Source organism: Crocuta crocuta, unplaced genomic scaffold (assembly GCF_008692635.1).
Source record: "Crocuta crocuta isolate KB4526 unplaced genomic scaffold, BGI_CrCroc_1.0 scaffold64, whole genome shotgun sequence".
NCBI lineage: Eukaryota > Metazoa > Chordata > Mammalia > Carnivora > Hyaenidae > Crocuta > Crocuta crocuta.
Genome location: NW_027530640.1, coordinates 12,663,782 through 12,681,117, shown reverse-complemented (window position 1 = coordinate 12,681,117; position 17,336 = coordinate 12,663,782). Strand labels below are relative to the sequence as shown.

The window sequence follows — 17,336 nt, the reverse complement described above, 5'->3', positions numbered from 1 at the left end:
GACAGTTAAAAAGATAAGACTAATTCTACTTACCTTCGTACAACTTCTTTCCACCCTTCTTCTCTTTTCTGTCCCCTTTTGGGGCTAGTCAGATTCAGCTTTATGTTAGGAGAACTTAATGGCAATGGCACTGACTTGTAGCTTGTTGATAAGGAATTAGTATTTGTTTCACCTTCAGGTCTGAGAAGAAAGAATTAAAACACATTTTAAGATAGAAACTCGAGACTATTCATTTATAGACAAAGTTATGCCAAAATATTTGAATTAAAATTTGGCACATCAAATTATCAACAATTCAGAAAGGCAGAAATAGGACAAAGAGTTCATCATCTACGTTAGTATTTAAAAATCTCTAAAAAAATCTCATTGTACAACGTGCATGTGATTGGGACATTAGTGAATTTCAGTTCTGAATATTGCAGACAGGTGATGTGGTAGCCCTACATTGTTTAACATAATTTGTGCTAAAAACATGTACTTCAAATTGTTGTACCAGGCATGAGAAAGGAAAGGTGGGCAGAGAGTGAACAAATCAGAAAATTTACCGTGCTTGAGTTTTGGAAGCGGCATTACTTGTCTTTTCTTCTTGTGAATGGAGAAGCAGTGACGGGTATCTCCTATCACTAGAGGAATTCACATCCATGGTGAAATTGAACTCTTGGCTTTTACCGCCGCTGCTACTCTCACTGTTGCAGTCTGTGCTGTCCAAGTTGTCGGAGTCACTATTCCCACCTGTACCACCACCTCTGGGTTCTCCGTTTATTTTATTTTTATCAGCTTTCTGCTGTGCTAAGGATATATGTTGTTCTGGTAATATTAAATGCGTGGTAGGAGGGGTCTCCTTTGTTTTGTTCTTCTTATTTTTCCGATTGGTGCTGGGGGTTGTCACCACATTGGCCCTTTTTTTCCCAAACACGTTTGTAAATGTTGCAGATGTTGCAGAGATTCCAATGGTGGTGGTGGTGGTCGCACTAGGAGGGTCTATGGGAACTTCTTGCTCCACTGTAATTAGTAAAAGGAGAAAAATCACGCAGAGAGCCACAGATCTCAAAAACAAGTTGTAACAAGATATACATAATTCAGAATAATTCAGTTCCTTAAGTCATACTTTCCTTTCATCAGTATTCAGTAGATTATTTATTTATGTAATCTCTAAACCCAACATGGGGCTTGAACTCAAAGCACTGAGATCAAAAGTGAGTCAGCCAGGTGCACCTTATACCATAACATTCTTAAGATCTGAGGTGTTAGTCTCATGAGTTAACCAAAAATCCCAATATAGTTTGAATTCAGGGCAATTTTCAGTCTGACTATTGTAGATAATGCTGGTCTAAACACTGGGGTGCATGGATGTCTTTGAGTTAGTAGCTAGAGAGTATTATACTAAACAAAATAAGTCAGAGAAATATGACCATATGGTTTCACTCATATGTGGAATTTAAGAAACAAAACAACGAGGCATAGGGAAAAAAGAGAGGCAAACCAACAGACTATTAACTATAGAAAGCAAAGTGATGGTGATCAGAGGGGAGGTGGGTGGGGGGATGTGTTAAATGGGTAATGGGGATTAAAGGGTGCACTTGTTGTGATGAGCCCCAGGTAATGTGTGGAAGTGTTCAATCACTAAATTGTACATCTGGAACTAATATTACACTTATGTTAACAAACTGGAATTTAAATTAAAATGTTAAATTCAGGGAAATTTTCAGATAGTATTTTAGAAATAGCATTCAAACAGAGAACAATTATTTGCCTACTACAAACACTGCTAGAATGTACAAAAAAACAACTGAGAATAATGAACCTGTATAGCTCTGAGCCCACATCTTAGCTCAAAATTTATTGAGGAACTGGGTCTCTCCCCAGTTTTCAAATGGGTGAGGGAAGGATAGGGAAGAACCTGGACAGAAGCTGGCAAATCTCTACTGTATCACACTTAGGACATACTTGATACTTTACAAGGGAACTTAAATTACAACTGAACTTGAAGTTACATGCTTGACTTTCCCCCTTCTGTTTTTCTCTACCACTTTACAATGTAAATTATTTAGAAATATTTACTATGAAAGCCAATTGTCAATTTCAGATGGAAGTACTAAATATCTAACTAGAATTAATTCGAGTAAAAAGTACTCAAAATGAAGCGGTAACAGAATTTTACCACTAATTTGAAAGAGTCATTTCTTACCATCTTCATCATTCTCCTCTTCATCTTCATCCTCTGGTAGTTCTGAATTCTCCTTAGGTTTGTTTTCCTCATCTTCTTCCTGCTTCCTTTTCTGCTCTTCTTTTTTCTTTTTTCTCTTTTCTTTCCTTTTTTCTCTTTTAGCTGCAAGAGCCTGCTTTCTGCTCTCCTCTCTTGACTGAAAATTAAGTGCAGGTATATCATTTCACCAATAATACACTTATTTAAAATAAAGAATGGCTGAGGCGCCTGGCTGGCTCAGTTGGTTAAGCATCCAACTCTTGATTTCGGGTCAGGTCATGATCTCACAGTTTGTGATTTGAGCCCGTGTTTGGGTTCATGCTGACAGCGCAGGGCCTGCTTGGGAGTCTCTATCTCCCCCCCTCCCTCTGCACCTCCCTGTTTCATGCTCTTTTTCTCTCTCTCAAAATGAAGAAAATGAATATTAAAAAAATAAAATAAAATAAAGAATGGGTATTTTTGCTTTGGATACATGAGGCTTCCCATGGATGTCAATCTCAAAACACATTTATAAAGGCACCAAAAGAAAAATATAAACTAGACATCAACAAAGTTAAAAGTTTTTGTGCTTCAAAGGAACCATCAACAAAGTAAAAATATAACCCATAAGATGGGAAAATTTTTTTTTGCAAATCATACATCTGGTAAGGGATTTGTATCAAGAATAAAGATCTCTTATGATATAATAATGAAATGACAAATATAATTCAATTAAAAAATACACAAAGGACCTGAACACACATTTCCTGAAGGAATATATATTTAAAAATTTTTTAATGTTTTTCTAATTTATTAAACAACATTTATGAGTAGCCAAAACATATGAAGACAGATACTGAGTATCTACTAGATGTAAGGAAAAGCAAATCAAATTCATATAAGATACCCACTCCATACCCATTAGATGGCTATACTCAAAAAGATAGATAATAGCAAATAGTGGTGAGGGTGTGGAGAAATTAAAACCTTTAAACACTGTTGGCAGGAATGTAAAATGGTATAGCTGCTTTGGAAAACAATCTGGCAGCTCCTCAAATGGTTAAACATAGAATTACCACATGCTCTAGCAATTCCATTCATATATATATATATATATACACACACATACACACCCAAGAGAAATGAAAAAACGTTCATACAAAAACTTGTACACTGTGCTCACTTTGGTAGCACATGCTAGAAACCTTCTAACGATATGGAGAAGATGAGTACAAGGATAGCATGCAAACTCATGAAGTGGTCCATATTTAAAAAAAAAAGAAAGAAAAACTTACATACTTATGGAGTAGAAACAACCTGAATATCTATCATCTAATGAATGGATAAATATGCACGCGTGCGTGTATGCGTGTGTATGTGTATGAGAGAGAGATGGGATATTATTTACGAATAGAAAGAAATTAAGTGCTGATATATGTGACAACATGTTTGCACCTTGAAAACATCATGAAGTGAAAGAAGCCAGTCACAGAGGAACAAATACTGTATGATTCCATTTATATGGAATGCCCAGAAGAGGCAAATCCATTAAGACAAATAGCAGATTAGTGGTTACCTAGGATGGAGGGATTGAATAAAGGAAGTGACACCCAAAGGGTGTAGGGTTCCTTTCTAGGGCAGTAAAAATATTATAAAATTGGCTGTGGTGATGAATGCACAACTCTGAATATGCTAAAAGCCACTGAACTGTATACTTTATTTATGTTAAAATATTTTTATATTTTACTTTTTGAAGTAATCTTTGCACCCAGCATGGGCTTGAACTTACGACCTCAAGATTTAGAGTTGCATGCTCTACTGACTGAGCCAGCCAGCACCCCTCAATTGTACTATTTGTTTTTTTTTTTAATGTTTTTTATTTATTTCTGAGAGAGAGAAAGAGAGAGAGAGAGACAGCATGAGCAGGGGAGGGTAAGAGAGAAGGAGATACAGAATCTGAAATAGGCTCCAGGCTCTGAGCTAGCTGTCAGCAGAGAGCCCGATGCAGGGCTCAAATCCACGAACTGTGAGATCATGACCTGAGCCGAAGTTGGACGCTTAACCAACAGCCACCCAGGAGCCTCTATTTATTTGTTTCTGAGATACAGAGAGAGAGAGAGAGAGAGAGAGAGAGAGACAGACAGACAGACAGAGAGAGAGAGAGAATCCTAAGCAGGCTCCATGCTGTCAGTAGAGAGCCCAATGTGGGGCACGAACTCACAAGCTATGAGATCATGACCTGAACTGAAAACCAAGAGTCAGATGCTTAACCCACTGAGCCACCAAGGGGCCCTTCAAGTGTTTACTCTAAATGGGTGAAGTGTATGATAGGTGAGTTGAATGGACATTTATGCAGCATCTACTTATTTGACTAAAATTTAGCTGTCATGATCTTTATAACATACTAAAACATTTCACTATAAAAATAGTAACCAGACAAGGGAAACAATCAATAAAACTAATATGCAAATGACGGAATGGGAAAAGAGAGTTGCAAATGATATCAGATAAAGGGCTAGTATCCAAAATCTATAAGAAACTCATCAAACTCCACATATGAAAAACAAATAATCCAGTGAAGAAATGGGCAGAAGACATGAATAGACACTTCTCCAAAGAGGACATTCAGATGGCCAACAGACACATGAAATGATGCTCAGCGTCCCTCCTCATCAGGGAACTACAAATCAAAACCACACTGAGATACCACCTCACGCCAGTCATGAACAAATCAGGAGACTCTAGATGCTGGAGAGGATGTGGAGAAACGGGCACCCTCCTACACTGCTGGTGGGAATGTAAGCTGGTGCAACCCCTCTGGAAAACAGTATGGAGGTTCTTCAACAGTAGAACTCCCCTATGACCCAGCAGTAGCACTGCTAGGAATTTACTCAAGGGATACAGGAGTGCTGATGCATAGGGGCACATGAGCCCCAATGTTCATAGCTGCACTCTCAACAATAGCCAAAACATGGAAAGAGCCTAAGTGTCCATCAACTGGTGAATGGATCAAGAAGATGTGGTATATTTATACAATGGAATACTACATGGCAATGAGAAAGAATGAAATCTGGCCATTTGTAGCAATATGGATGGAACTAGAGGGTGTTATGCTGAGCGAAATAAGTCAGGCAGAGAAGGACAAATACCATATATTTGCATATATAGGTGGATTAGGAGGAAGCTAACGGAGAACCATGGGGGAGAAGAAGGGGGAAAATAGTTGGGGAGAGGGAGGGAGGCAAACCATGAGAGACTCTTGAATGCTCAGAACAACCTGAGGGCTGAGGGGGAGTGGAGGAGAGGTGATGGGGGGTGATGGGCATGGAGGAGGGCACTTGTTGGGATGAGCACTGGGTGTTATATGGAAACCAACTTAACAATAAAGTATTTAAGGAAAAAAATATTAACCAGAAGCTATTGTAAATATTTTTTTTTTACCTTATAGAATTTTTTTTAAGCCATCTATAGAATTCTGATCACTTTTAGATTTTCTGTGATTAGTACTAGAAAATGTCGTTTTTTTTCCAGAAAGGAAAGCATGGTAGTAAATTGCCTAACATCATGATGAGAGTTTGAAGCACGAAGAAATCACATCAAGTTATTCATCCTTCTATGGTAATCAAGTAAAGCATTTTCCTCAACACTATAATTTATCATTTTGAGGCATAAATTGAGTATTCTTTGACATTTTCATTTATCTAAATCAGAGGTTGGCAAATTATGGCCTGAATACCAAATCCAAACTGCTGTGCTTGGTGGCCTAAAAGATATGACTGGCTTTGATATTTTATTAATTTATTTATTTTTTATTTCTAGGAGAGAGAGAGAGACAGCGTGAGCAGGGGAGGGTCAGAGAGAGAGGGAAACACAGACTCTGAAATAGGCTCCAGGCTCTGAGCTGGCAGACAGCACAGAGCCCGACGCGGGGCTCGAACCCACGAACCGCGAGATCATGACCTAAGCGAAAGTTGGACGCTTAACCGACTAAGCCACCCAGGCGCCCCTGGCTTTGATATTTTAAATGGTTAAAAAAAATGAAAAGACTTTTTAGAGAGAGACAGAGCATGAAAGGGGGAGGGGCAGAGAAAGGGCCACAGACTCCAAAGCAGTCTCTAGTGTCTGAGCCATCAGCACAAAGCCTGACAAGGGGCTCGAACCCATAGACAGTAAGATTATGACCTGAGCTGAAGTCATTCGCTTAACCAACTGAGCCACACAGGTGCCCCGAAGATTATATAAAATTCAAATTCCAGTGTTGATACATGAAGTTCTACTGGAACACAGCCATGCTTGTTCATTTACCTATTGCCTATGGCTGCTTTTGTGCTCCAACAGCAAAGATGTCGACGTATGATAGATAACATATTTTCTGCCAAGCCTAAATTATTTACTATTTGGGATTTTATAGAAAAAGTTTGCCAATATCTTATGCAAATGAGAAAGGATTGAAAGAAGACATTGAACATTTAGCTAAATACTGAATTTCCTCACTCTGTTTGCCTGAGAACAAACTGGCTAGCTATTTAGGGAACTGAGTACCATATCGCTGCGTAGTCACACAAAAATCAACATTATAGACATGAAAGGTGCCTTAGTAGTCATCTATGAACTTGACTTTATTTTAAAATCAATATAACTTTTTTTCCCTTCTGATTTTAATTGTAATCAAGTTTATCATGGAGGTACTAACAATTATTTAATTCTCTAATAATAAGACTTTAAGATTTACATGTTTCCCTCTATTATCAGCAATGAATGTCCTTCTAAGTTCACATCTTTGAGCATTTGTCTAGTAGTGGAATAGATGGATACAGGTAACCACCTTTTAGTTTATTTGTAAAAGTGTTTCCATTAATACCTCTAGTAATTTGCACCACACATCAAAAGTCATTCACTAGGGTGCTAATCTCTCCACACCTTTGCCATCAGTAGCTATTATCAAATCATTAAAGCTTAAGCTTTGCCAATCTGGAAAAAAAAAATGTAACATTTGTATTGCTTTTTCTGTGAATTACCCATTCAAATGATCATTTTTTATTCTGGGCAAGTTATGTTTTTCTCATTGATTTGTAAGCAATATCTTCTTCTGTTTTTATAAGGATTTTTTTGTATTTTGTTTTTTTTAAACTAAGAATTGGTTTCAAAATTTTAGCATCTCTGAAAATAATATTTCTTTTCTTTTAATCATCAACAAAATATCTTCATGTTAAGCTATCTCTTGTATACCTAAAATAACTCTACTTGATCATGTTATTTGTTCTTTTAATGCAATATCCTCAGCAACATCCTCATTCTTCCAGGTAAGCAGCCTGAACCTCAGATAAGGAATCTTGTTTTTGAAACCTTTTTCATTATACCACACATCCTAGGATATCAGATCCTTACTCTTTTTTTTAATGTTTTATTTCTTTATTTTTGGGAGAGCACATGAGCAGGGGATGGGCAGAGAAAGAAAGGGAGCAGAGAATCCCAAGCACTGATATGATAGGGCAGAGAGGTGCTTGATCTCACAAACCTGGATACCATGTCCTGAGCCGAAATCAAGAGTAAGATGCTTAACTGAGAGAGCCACCCAGGCACCCCTCAGACACTTACTCTTTGAGGGAGGTTCTAATAAACCACTTATAGCATATATATTATAATTAGCAAAAGGTTTCTAATGTTTTACTAAATTTTTTTCACACACTACTGTTAAAACTAGCTATGTAATAATGTCATTTGGTAAACTGATCTGCTTGAAAACTAATCTCTCACTTTTATGATTCAAAATATTTTTTAAGAGCAAGAGGTCAAAATAAAAAGATTGATGGCAATTTGACAATATTAATCACATCCTTTGAAAGAGATATTAAGATTATTGGTCATAAGAAGGGTAAAGTTATTCCAACAAATTTTCAACAATTTTTTTTTATTTGTCTAATTTTGAGAAAGAGATGAGAAGAGCCAGAGAGAAAGGACAGAGAATCCTACACTGATAGTGTGGAGTGGGGCCTGATGTGGGGCCCGATCTTATAAACTGAGATCTGGACCTGAGCTGAAATCCAGAGTCCGATGGTTAACTGACTGAGCCACCCAGGTGCCCCTCCACAGAAAAATTACTTTTCCTACTCACCTTTTCCAGATCAAGTTCCTTCAAAAGAATACTTGCATTCTTATTTGCTTCTGCAGCCTGTTGGTCTTTAGCCTTCACAATTGTCTCAACGCATTGGTGACATTTTTTCAAGAGTTCCTACAGTGGAAAATGGAATTATATGAATAGAGGAATATATAACATAAACAGGCCAAATAAAACTTGAGTTGATGAGCACATCGAAGTTCAGGGCTTAAAGCCCAAACAACTGAAAATTCATTGAGCCAAATATAAGCAATCTTTTAACTGTCGTCATTTATCAATCCTTCATGAGACAAAAAGGCACTATTTCTTAAAAAATTTGTATTCTTAGAAAACTTTCTAATCAGGCTAACAGTCTAGTAATAAACTTTAGCCATATTCACTGTAAATATAGTCTATAACAGTAAGGAGTCCTCAAAATAATTTTTAAAAATTATATCCATTCTCCATTTGCAAACAGAGAGACTAAAGCACAGACAGATGAGGTGGTCAGTTTCATAGAGGACAAAAAGCATGTTGCTAACTGCACACTTTGGCATCTAATTCCACAAAGAATACAAATGTGTTTTGATAGTATAGTGAACCTACCTTATCTGTAATTGTTGCTATGTATCTCATGCATTCGATATCAGAAGGGAACTGATTGACTTCCTTCACCAAATATTGAACAACTTTTACATGACCCTGTGGGAAGTACAAGAAAAAATGCACAGACGAATTCCTTCAAAATTTGCCCATATGCTTAAAAACTTAAGAGTAAAAAGTGTAATGATACTTCCAGATCGTTTACTAAACACTGAAATTATGAAAATAAAAACATGTCCAGGTATTTTTCCTAAATTTAACTTAGCATTTCTCACTGAAAAAGGAAAACCTTTTGTAGAAAACAAGTGCTTCCTAGAATAAGTGTATTAATAAAAACTGGCATTGTGAAATGAACCTTTATATAAAAGGGAAATAGGTCCTAAAACAGAGAGATGTTCTACATTGCAAAACACTGTTTTGGGTCCAAGTTCTAAGTATCATCTACTTCAGTATAACCAAACTTACATAGTTTTCCTTTCTACCAAGTTCTAAAACATCTTCCACAATTAGTCTGATGGTGATAAAAATCAGAAAAGTCATTGCCTCTAGGGCAGGGAATTCACTGAGAATGTGCATGTCAGAACTTCCTAGGATTACAGAAGTATTTTATGAATTTATAGGGTGTGGGTTACCTAGGTGTATACATTTATCAAAACTCAGTAAACTATGTACCTCTGGTTTGCATACTTCACTATATGTAAATGATACCTCAATTAAAAGGAAAGGGCAAAAACTGAACAAAGAATTAAGTCTAGAAAATGTTTTAAGATTTTTAAAAAGATTTTATTTTTTAAGTAATCTCTACACCAAACATGGAACTGAAACATATAGCCCTAAATTCAAGACTCACAGGTTCCACTGACTGAGCCAGCCAGGCACCCCCAAGATTTTTTTTTAAGACCTAAAATTTACACCATTCTCATTCAATAGCTATTTAGGGATGCCTAAACACACAACACAAACACACAAACAATGTGTATAAACAATGATAGTCATAAAGCTTGGTCTTCCTGGATCTTCCAGTCTAACTGGGGAGATAAGCATTAAAAAAGTAAATACATATTTGAATATATAATTACAAATTGGTATAAGGAAAACAATAGGGTACTATAAAAAGGAACAAGTGGACCTTTTCAGGTTGAGTGTTAGAGAAGGACTCTCTAAGTAGTGACATTTAAAATGGGAGCTGGGGCCAGTAGCACTGCTAGNCAATAAACTATTTGTAAAAAAAATAAAAATAAATAAATAAATAAAATAAAATGGGAGCTGGGGCACCAGGGTGGCTCAGTCAGTCAAGCTTCCAACTCTCAGGTGATGATCTCAGGGTTTGTGAGATCGAGACCTGCAGTGGGCTTGTGCTAACAGCATAGAGCCTGCTTGAGATTGTTTCTCTCTCTCTCTCTGCCCTTCTCCCACTTACACTCATGCATGTGTACTCTCTTTCAAAATACATAAATCAGCTTTGAAAAATAAAATAATAAAAAATAAAATAAAATAAAATAAAATAAAAAATAGGAGCTCAAAGATGAGCAGAAATGAGCCAGTGAAGAGCAATTGAGAGAAAACTCCTAGCAAAGGCCCTCTGGCAGTTAAAAAGATAGTGCATTTGAGGCCAGCCGCTGAAGTGTAGTGAGCAAAGGTGAAGGGTAGCATAAATGACTGGTTTGGGGAGGCAGGCATGAACCACATCCTGCAGGGCTTTATAAGCCATGGTAAGTGGTTTCATACTTTATCAAAATTGTAGTGGGAAAGCTTTTAAAAATAGAGCAGACAAGCTACCCTTAACATATATACAAGGCATAGTAAGTTTCTATGAAAGAGACTACTCCTTTTTAGGTAGAGAGGACATTCATCTGCATACTTAACTCTCGTGTTTTACATACAAAATGACAAAACTAGTTGAGACGCCAAGGGCTTTAACAAAGTTCCTTATAGAGAACTACCACATAGCTCTTAGATTTGGCCACAAAGAGAGTGGAAAGATAACAGTGATTCATGTATGGAAACACAGTCTATTCTCCAAGAGCAGTTTATTTTTCTCACATGGCTTCAACTGAGATTTAGTTAAAAATGATTACATGTTAGCTTTCTTCTCCCATATAAATTTACCTTGCGAAACGCTGACATAAGAGGTGTGATCTTCCGGTTATCTGCTGCATCCACATCGGCACCTGCTTGCACTAGCAACTGCACCACATCAAAGTGACCACCATTGGATGCCAGCCAAAGTGGTGTGTTTCCCTTCTTGTTTCGAACATCGATATGGGCTCCTCTATAAAACCAAAGAATGTTAGTATAGCTTGTTTCCTATGAGGAGACGGTGACTTTCTATTTCCTCTATTTGTCTTTTATATTCTATAAAATAGCATGCAAAGAATCCATTCTTTAAAATGTCAAGAAAGTAAAACAATCTGACTGTAACGGTGCTGAAAAGTAAAAATGATCACAAAAACTTCTATATATAAACATAAAATGTACCCACCTATTAATCAGGAGCTCACAAAATTTGTAGTGACCTTTGTCTGCTGCTATTGTTAGAGCAGTATCTCTTGAGGAAGGCACAGGGGGGGCGTTGACATCTGCTCCTTTATCAAGGAGAACTCTTCCAACTTCTGCATATCCTCCAGAAGCAGCTTCCATCAAGGGGGTAAGACCAGTCTGTTTAAACCAAAAATTTATGCAAGTTAAGTAATATAATTATTTTTAGCAGACTGAAACAACTGACTTATAAGTGGATTCTATTTCTGATTTTCTCTCACAAAAGAGCTAAGTAATATTCGGTCTTCAATTTCATGAAAAGCAAATGAAAATAGTTGAATAGAGTGAGCCATCTGGAATGAACTGACTTATACCACCACATATAAAAAAACAATTTCATAACTTCTATACTGTTATAAATTTATACATGAGACAATAACTTCTCTGTGCAATGAATACAGATAATGAAAAATGAATTAAATGAAAATTAAATAAGCCACATCATTGTTCAATGGGAAACTTTTGTTTAAAATATCTATCTGAAAATGTTAGTTTGCTAAATAACTCTGGATAAATTCTTTCAATCCTATTCAAACTTGGGAGAAATAGACTAAAACAGCACTTCTTAAATTTTATACATAGATGTCTTTTGCTCATTAGTCTCCAAAACATTTGCCAAGAGATATTTCCTACTGGTATGATTTCCAAAGTAATATGGGTTTCTCTAGGACATCTAATAGATAATTGGGACACACTGAATACACATAATACAAAAAGATAAACTGGATAACAGGAAGAGCTCATTTTTCTTTGTGCTATGAAAAACTTGAGGAAAACTACACTCCCTAATTTAATAGATTAAAAATGTAAATGTTATATTAAATTTCAAGAAACATAACTAATACAGTTCAGAGAGAAAATATGAGAATTTCATCCTAACCTTGTAAATTTGAAATGACTATAAGAGTTGACCATTCACTGTGTGATTATGATGAATTCTACATAAGCTACACTTTTCTAGGGTTGTAAGTACCTAATAATTCTAAGCATAGAAATTTAAAAAATTAAAAACACTGATTTACCAACTCCTTTCTAAATGCCAGACACACATGAAATTGTCAGAATGTGTATGATCAGATTAGATTTTAGCTCTCCTAATTTTATAATCTATGCAGTAATTTTTTGATTGGGTTTTTTTTATCAACGGTAGGCACATGCTTCATTAAAGTAGTTCCTTAAAATTTACACTAAAGGACTCTCTGGGGCACCTGGCTGGCTTAGTTGGTAGAATATACAACTTTTGATCTCAGGGTTGTGGGTTTTAGCCTAATGTTGGGAGTAGAACTTACCTTTAAAAAAAGGAACTCTACAAAATACTCTTACTACAAAAATATCTTATTACATTTAAAAGTTGCAAATTGGAGGATTCACAGAGAGCTACTCAAGGCTGAGGTTGGAAAATATGCTGATTCTACTTTCTTTATTTTCCTTAATAAAAGTCATGAATGATAAGAATGTGTCACTCACCACTCACTATAATATATGTAGCACAGTTCCCTGGTGCTGCCATGGGATGTCAGTTTTAACTTACAACAATTTAAAACAGCACATTCAATTTGAGTTGAGATGCTATGCTATTTTTTGACAAGTTATAAAATGCTTACCTTTGCCCTATGTTCAACATTGGCTTTTCGGTCCAGAAGCAAACTCACGACTTCTGCTCGGCCTTGAAAACAGGCCAAAGTGAGAGCCGTGTTCCGATTGGTCTCTATTTGGGCATTAATGTCTGAACCCATATCAAGCAGCAGTTTCACTGCAGGAACGTGTCCATTCATGGCAGCCAACATCAGGGGAGAAATACCTAGTTTACTCCCAGTCCTAAAGGGAGAAATGTGCTTAGAAAAGTAAGGTAATATGTTGCCTATTGCTTTTTAGAAAGCATAGAGAATAAAAAAGATGAAAATTATTCAGTAAAATGAAAGATTTCTAACACCAATGTAAATTTTATTTGTATAGACTGCGAATTAGGAATACAAAAATCTCACTATTACTTATTTATACATTATTATTTTTTATTGTTTATTTATTTTGAGGGAGAGTGAGAGCATGGGAAGAGCAGAAAGAGAGAAAGAGAGAGAGAGAAAATCACAAGCAGGTTCCATGCTATCAGCATAGAATCCAATGCAGGGCTCAAACTCATGAATTGTGAGATCATGACCTGAGCTGAGATCAAGCGTCAGAGGCTTAACTGACTGACTGAACCACCCAAGCACCCTGGAAAATCTCACAATTTAAAACATAATTCCTATTTAGAGGCTATAAACTTCCAATAACACATAACGAAGTAGTTTCCAAGATAAGACCTCTTTAAAAATAGCCATGTTAGCACTCTGAAATAAGCTGTGCTGTGATTACTTATAAGCACATTATAGGAATAATTGTTGGTCTTGTAATTTTAGTACTATCTTTAAAAAATTTTTAACTTTTAGTTAGAGTTGACTTTAATACTTTCTTAATTAAAAATTATATCTGTCCAGATATATAGAGGAAGACATTTAACCCCTGGGTAGTAATGTACTAATAATGAATAATAAAATGAAGATAGATACCTTGAATTAATCTCTGCCCCAGCATTAAGCAGAATCTTAATGATATTAACATAGCCTCCAGATGCAGCTAGACTCAATGGTGTATAATCAGACACATTCCTGTGTTCTTTATTTGCGCCTCGAGCCAGCAGCAAGTCTACAACCTACACAGTAAAATATAAACACAGAAATTCAGTTAAAAACAAGAGTTCAACTTATAATGAAGGAAGCACAGAGAAATGGAACCTGTAACTTCCTTGTCTGGATATCTGCCATTTTAATTATGCCCTAATATTCAACTATCAGCAACTACAACTAGATAACTGGATTAAATTCTATATCAAGGAATTTGGAGCTTTGAGCTTATAGATAAGAATGTGCTAATAGCAGGGGACTTTAATACTCCACTAACAGCAATGGATAGGTCAANGATAGAAGGAACCTACTTAAACATCATCAAAGCCATCTATGAGAAGCCTTCAGCTAACATCATCCTCAACGGGGGAACGTTCCTGATGTTCCTGAGATCAGGAACACGGCAGGGATGTCCACTCTCACCACTGTTAACATAGTGCTGGAATNGAGAGAGAGAGACAGTATGAGCAGGGGAGGGTCAGAGAGAGAGGGATACACAGAATCTGAAGCAGGCTCTAGGCTCTGAGCTAGCTGTCAGCACAGAGCCGACACGGGGCTCAAACCCATGAGTCGTGAGATCATGACTTGAGCCGAAGTTAGACGCTTAACCGACTGAGCCACCCAGGCGCCCCAGATGGTACTCTTTCTTTTTTATTTCCAAAATGTTACTCTTTGTATTTATCAATTATTGAGTGATGAAGTTGCATATGTGTTAGGGTTATGGTTCATTCAGCCCCCAGTATATGCAAGGATTAAGAAAAAGTTTTTGTCTAAAGGGCAAGAAATAGATTCCATAAAAAGTGATTCACTACTCCCATTAAATTTATATCTGGAACAAGTCAAAACACATGCAAGTTTTATTCATGTAGTTAAATTGCTTAGTATAAGCATATTTAAAATATGAGTATAAAGTGAAAATTAACATTAACACACCTCCTGACGTCCACCAGAACATGCTAATGAAAGTGGAGTATCCTTAGTTCGTTCAGATTGTGCTTCTATATCACCACCTTTATCCAGAAGGATTTCAACAACTCCAACATGCCCTGCTGTTGCCGCCAGGATCAGTGGTGTGAAACCTAAAGGAAAAATAAAAATCTCAAATTTGTGTTTTTTACTTATCGAGCCATTGTTTTCAATTTTCTATTAAAAAATTTTTTTAAAGTTTATTACACCTGATAAAAAGGAAATGCTAACTCAAACAAAACTACTTAGGTTTGTACTCCTAATGAGCTCTGTATGTTCCATTTTTGGATTAAGGCAATCACAACTTGCTGTATTTCACTCATGTTATAGTCTTAATTTAAAAATTTATGGAGAATAATTTGCCTCTGTAAATGAACACATCTGGATATTCCCAATTGAAATATGTTTATCCATCTTTTATTTATTTTCAGAGAGAGAGAGAGAGAGCGAGCGCGCGAGCAAGTGGGGGAGGGGCAGCAGGGGGGTGGGGGAGAATCCCAAGCAGGTTTCACACTGTCAGCACAGAGCCCGATGCAGGAACTGAGCCCAGGAAAAATGAGATCATGATCTGAGGTGAAATCAAGAGTCAGAGGCTTTAAGTGACTGAGCCATCCAGGCACCCCTGCTTATTCATCTTTTCACTGAGATACTCTAGGAACTACTTATTATCAAAAAATAATTGTTTTCAGGGCATCTGGTTGGCTCAATCAGCTGAGTCTCCAACTTTGGCTCAGGTGGTATTCTCAAGGTTCATGAGTTCAGACCCCATATGAGGCTCACTAATATTATCACAGAGCTCACTTCAGATCCTCTTTCTCTCTGTCCCTCCCCTGCTTGCTCTTGCTCTCTCTCTCAAAAATAATAAACATTAAAAAAATAAAAACTGTGTTCTAAACAACATACACACAAGGAAAAAAAATGTTTTCTAAAACAACGTATACACAAGAAAAAACTCTCAGGCTTTACTTCTGACTGACGTGTCTTACCTTTTTTGTCTCTGTGCTCAATTTTAGCATCTCGTGCAATGAGTACAGACACAAGTTCTTCGTGACCACCTGCACAAGCTAATGTCAATGCTGTGTCATGATTGCTCTCAGTCTAAAAGGAAAAAAGTTTGGTTTTTGTTTACAACATGGTTATCAATTAAAGAGCAATTAATACTGATTTTCACAATGAATGTACAATAATTTTCTTTTCCAAACAAAGCAAATTGCAAAATATGTTTAAATAAAGCAATCGACTCACATGTGCGTCAATGTCAACTGAAGGATACACAGGGGGCATAGACTGGGAAGCCACGTTGCTTGGAGACTGTGAACAGGGTTCAGGTGTAAGACATTCTGTGGTCTGAGAGGAACTGTTTGAACCAGTGGGCACTCTGCTACTCACAGCTGAAAAATAATATTCACATTGCTGAATGCTACTTAAAAGAGTGAAGTCATTTGTATACAGAAAAACATGAAAAACAGAAAATTTTATAGCAGGAATATAATGCAGTAGTAAAATCACAAGCTTTGGAGTCAGACGGGCCTATGTTTAAATCCCAGTTCCAACACTTTCTAGTCTTGGGGAAATAATTTAACCTCACAAAATCTCAATTTTCCTCATATGTAAAATAAGGATGATAATACTAGTACCTGCTTTGAAATATTGTTGGAAACACCACTTGAGATGATGCAAGTAAAATACTTATTAGCATGGTGCCCATTATTTAGTGCATATAGAACAAATGATAGCCTTTTATATTGTCTAATAGGGAAAAAGTAGTTCCCAATAAAAAAGAAATTTTGTATCCTAGTTGGTAAAAGGTAATTAGATAAAAACATCCTGAAGACAATGCAAAAAAAGAAAAAAAAAAAGGTGGGGAGAGAACACGTTATTTCTCACATAAATAGCAGAAAGTATGTGTCTTTAAAATTCAGTATTTACTTTTAAAATTTGCTAAAATGCACCAATATCTGAAAATAAAACTGTTTTTTAAATGAACACTGGAACTTTTATTAGAGATCTCAGTCTGGTGTTTGAAAACTGAGTTAACAGACATTATATCTTTATGTCTCTGCATATTTCTTATGTTTCGTATGAGACAGAGTTTGGCCCACAGAGGGAGAAATGGGACCTATCTCAGTGGAGTATTATGAGCTGTCTGCTAGGTAAGGAACAAAAAGCATTTAAAACACACAGTATTTGGCCTATGTTAAGTGCTCAATAAATGTAAGTATCAGATATTTTATAGGACTGCCAGTACTATTGTTCACTGTATTGAAAAATATAAACATTACTA

General features: G+C 36.4%; 1 protein-coding gene across 3 annotated transcripts in view; it reads right to left on the bottom strand.

The window, feature by feature from the left end:
* ANKHD1 (ankyrin repeat and KH domain containing 1) overlaps positions 1–17,336 on the bottom strand; it is a 125,052-nt gene that overhangs the window by 12,165 nt on the left and 95,551 nt on the right. For all 3 annotated transcript variants that reach the window (XM_077768761.1, XM_077768764.1, XM_077768763.1), the window contains 12 exons: positions 16,298–16,443; positions 16,039–16,150; positions 15,020–15,165; positions 13,973–14,115; positions 13,028–13,241; positions 11,368–11,543; positions 10,995–11,157; positions 8,889–8,984; positions 8,301–8,417; positions 2,189–2,363; positions 546–1,002; positions 34–180 (listed from right to left, as the gene is read on the bottom strand). In XM_077768761.1, the coding sequence (XP_077624887.1) occupies positions 34–180; positions 546–1,002; positions 2,189–2,363; positions 8,301–8,417; positions 8,889–8,984; positions 10,995–11,157; positions 11,368–11,543; positions 13,028–13,241; positions 13,973–14,115; positions 15,020–15,165; positions 16,039–16,150; positions 16,298–16,443 (2,092 nt within the window). The remainder of the gene's footprint in view (positions 1–33; positions 181–545; positions 1,003–2,188; positions 2,364–8,300; positions 8,418–8,888; positions 8,985–10,994; positions 11,158–11,367; positions 11,544–13,027; positions 13,242–13,972; positions 14,116–15,019; positions 15,166–16,038; positions 16,151–16,297; positions 16,444–17,336) is intronic.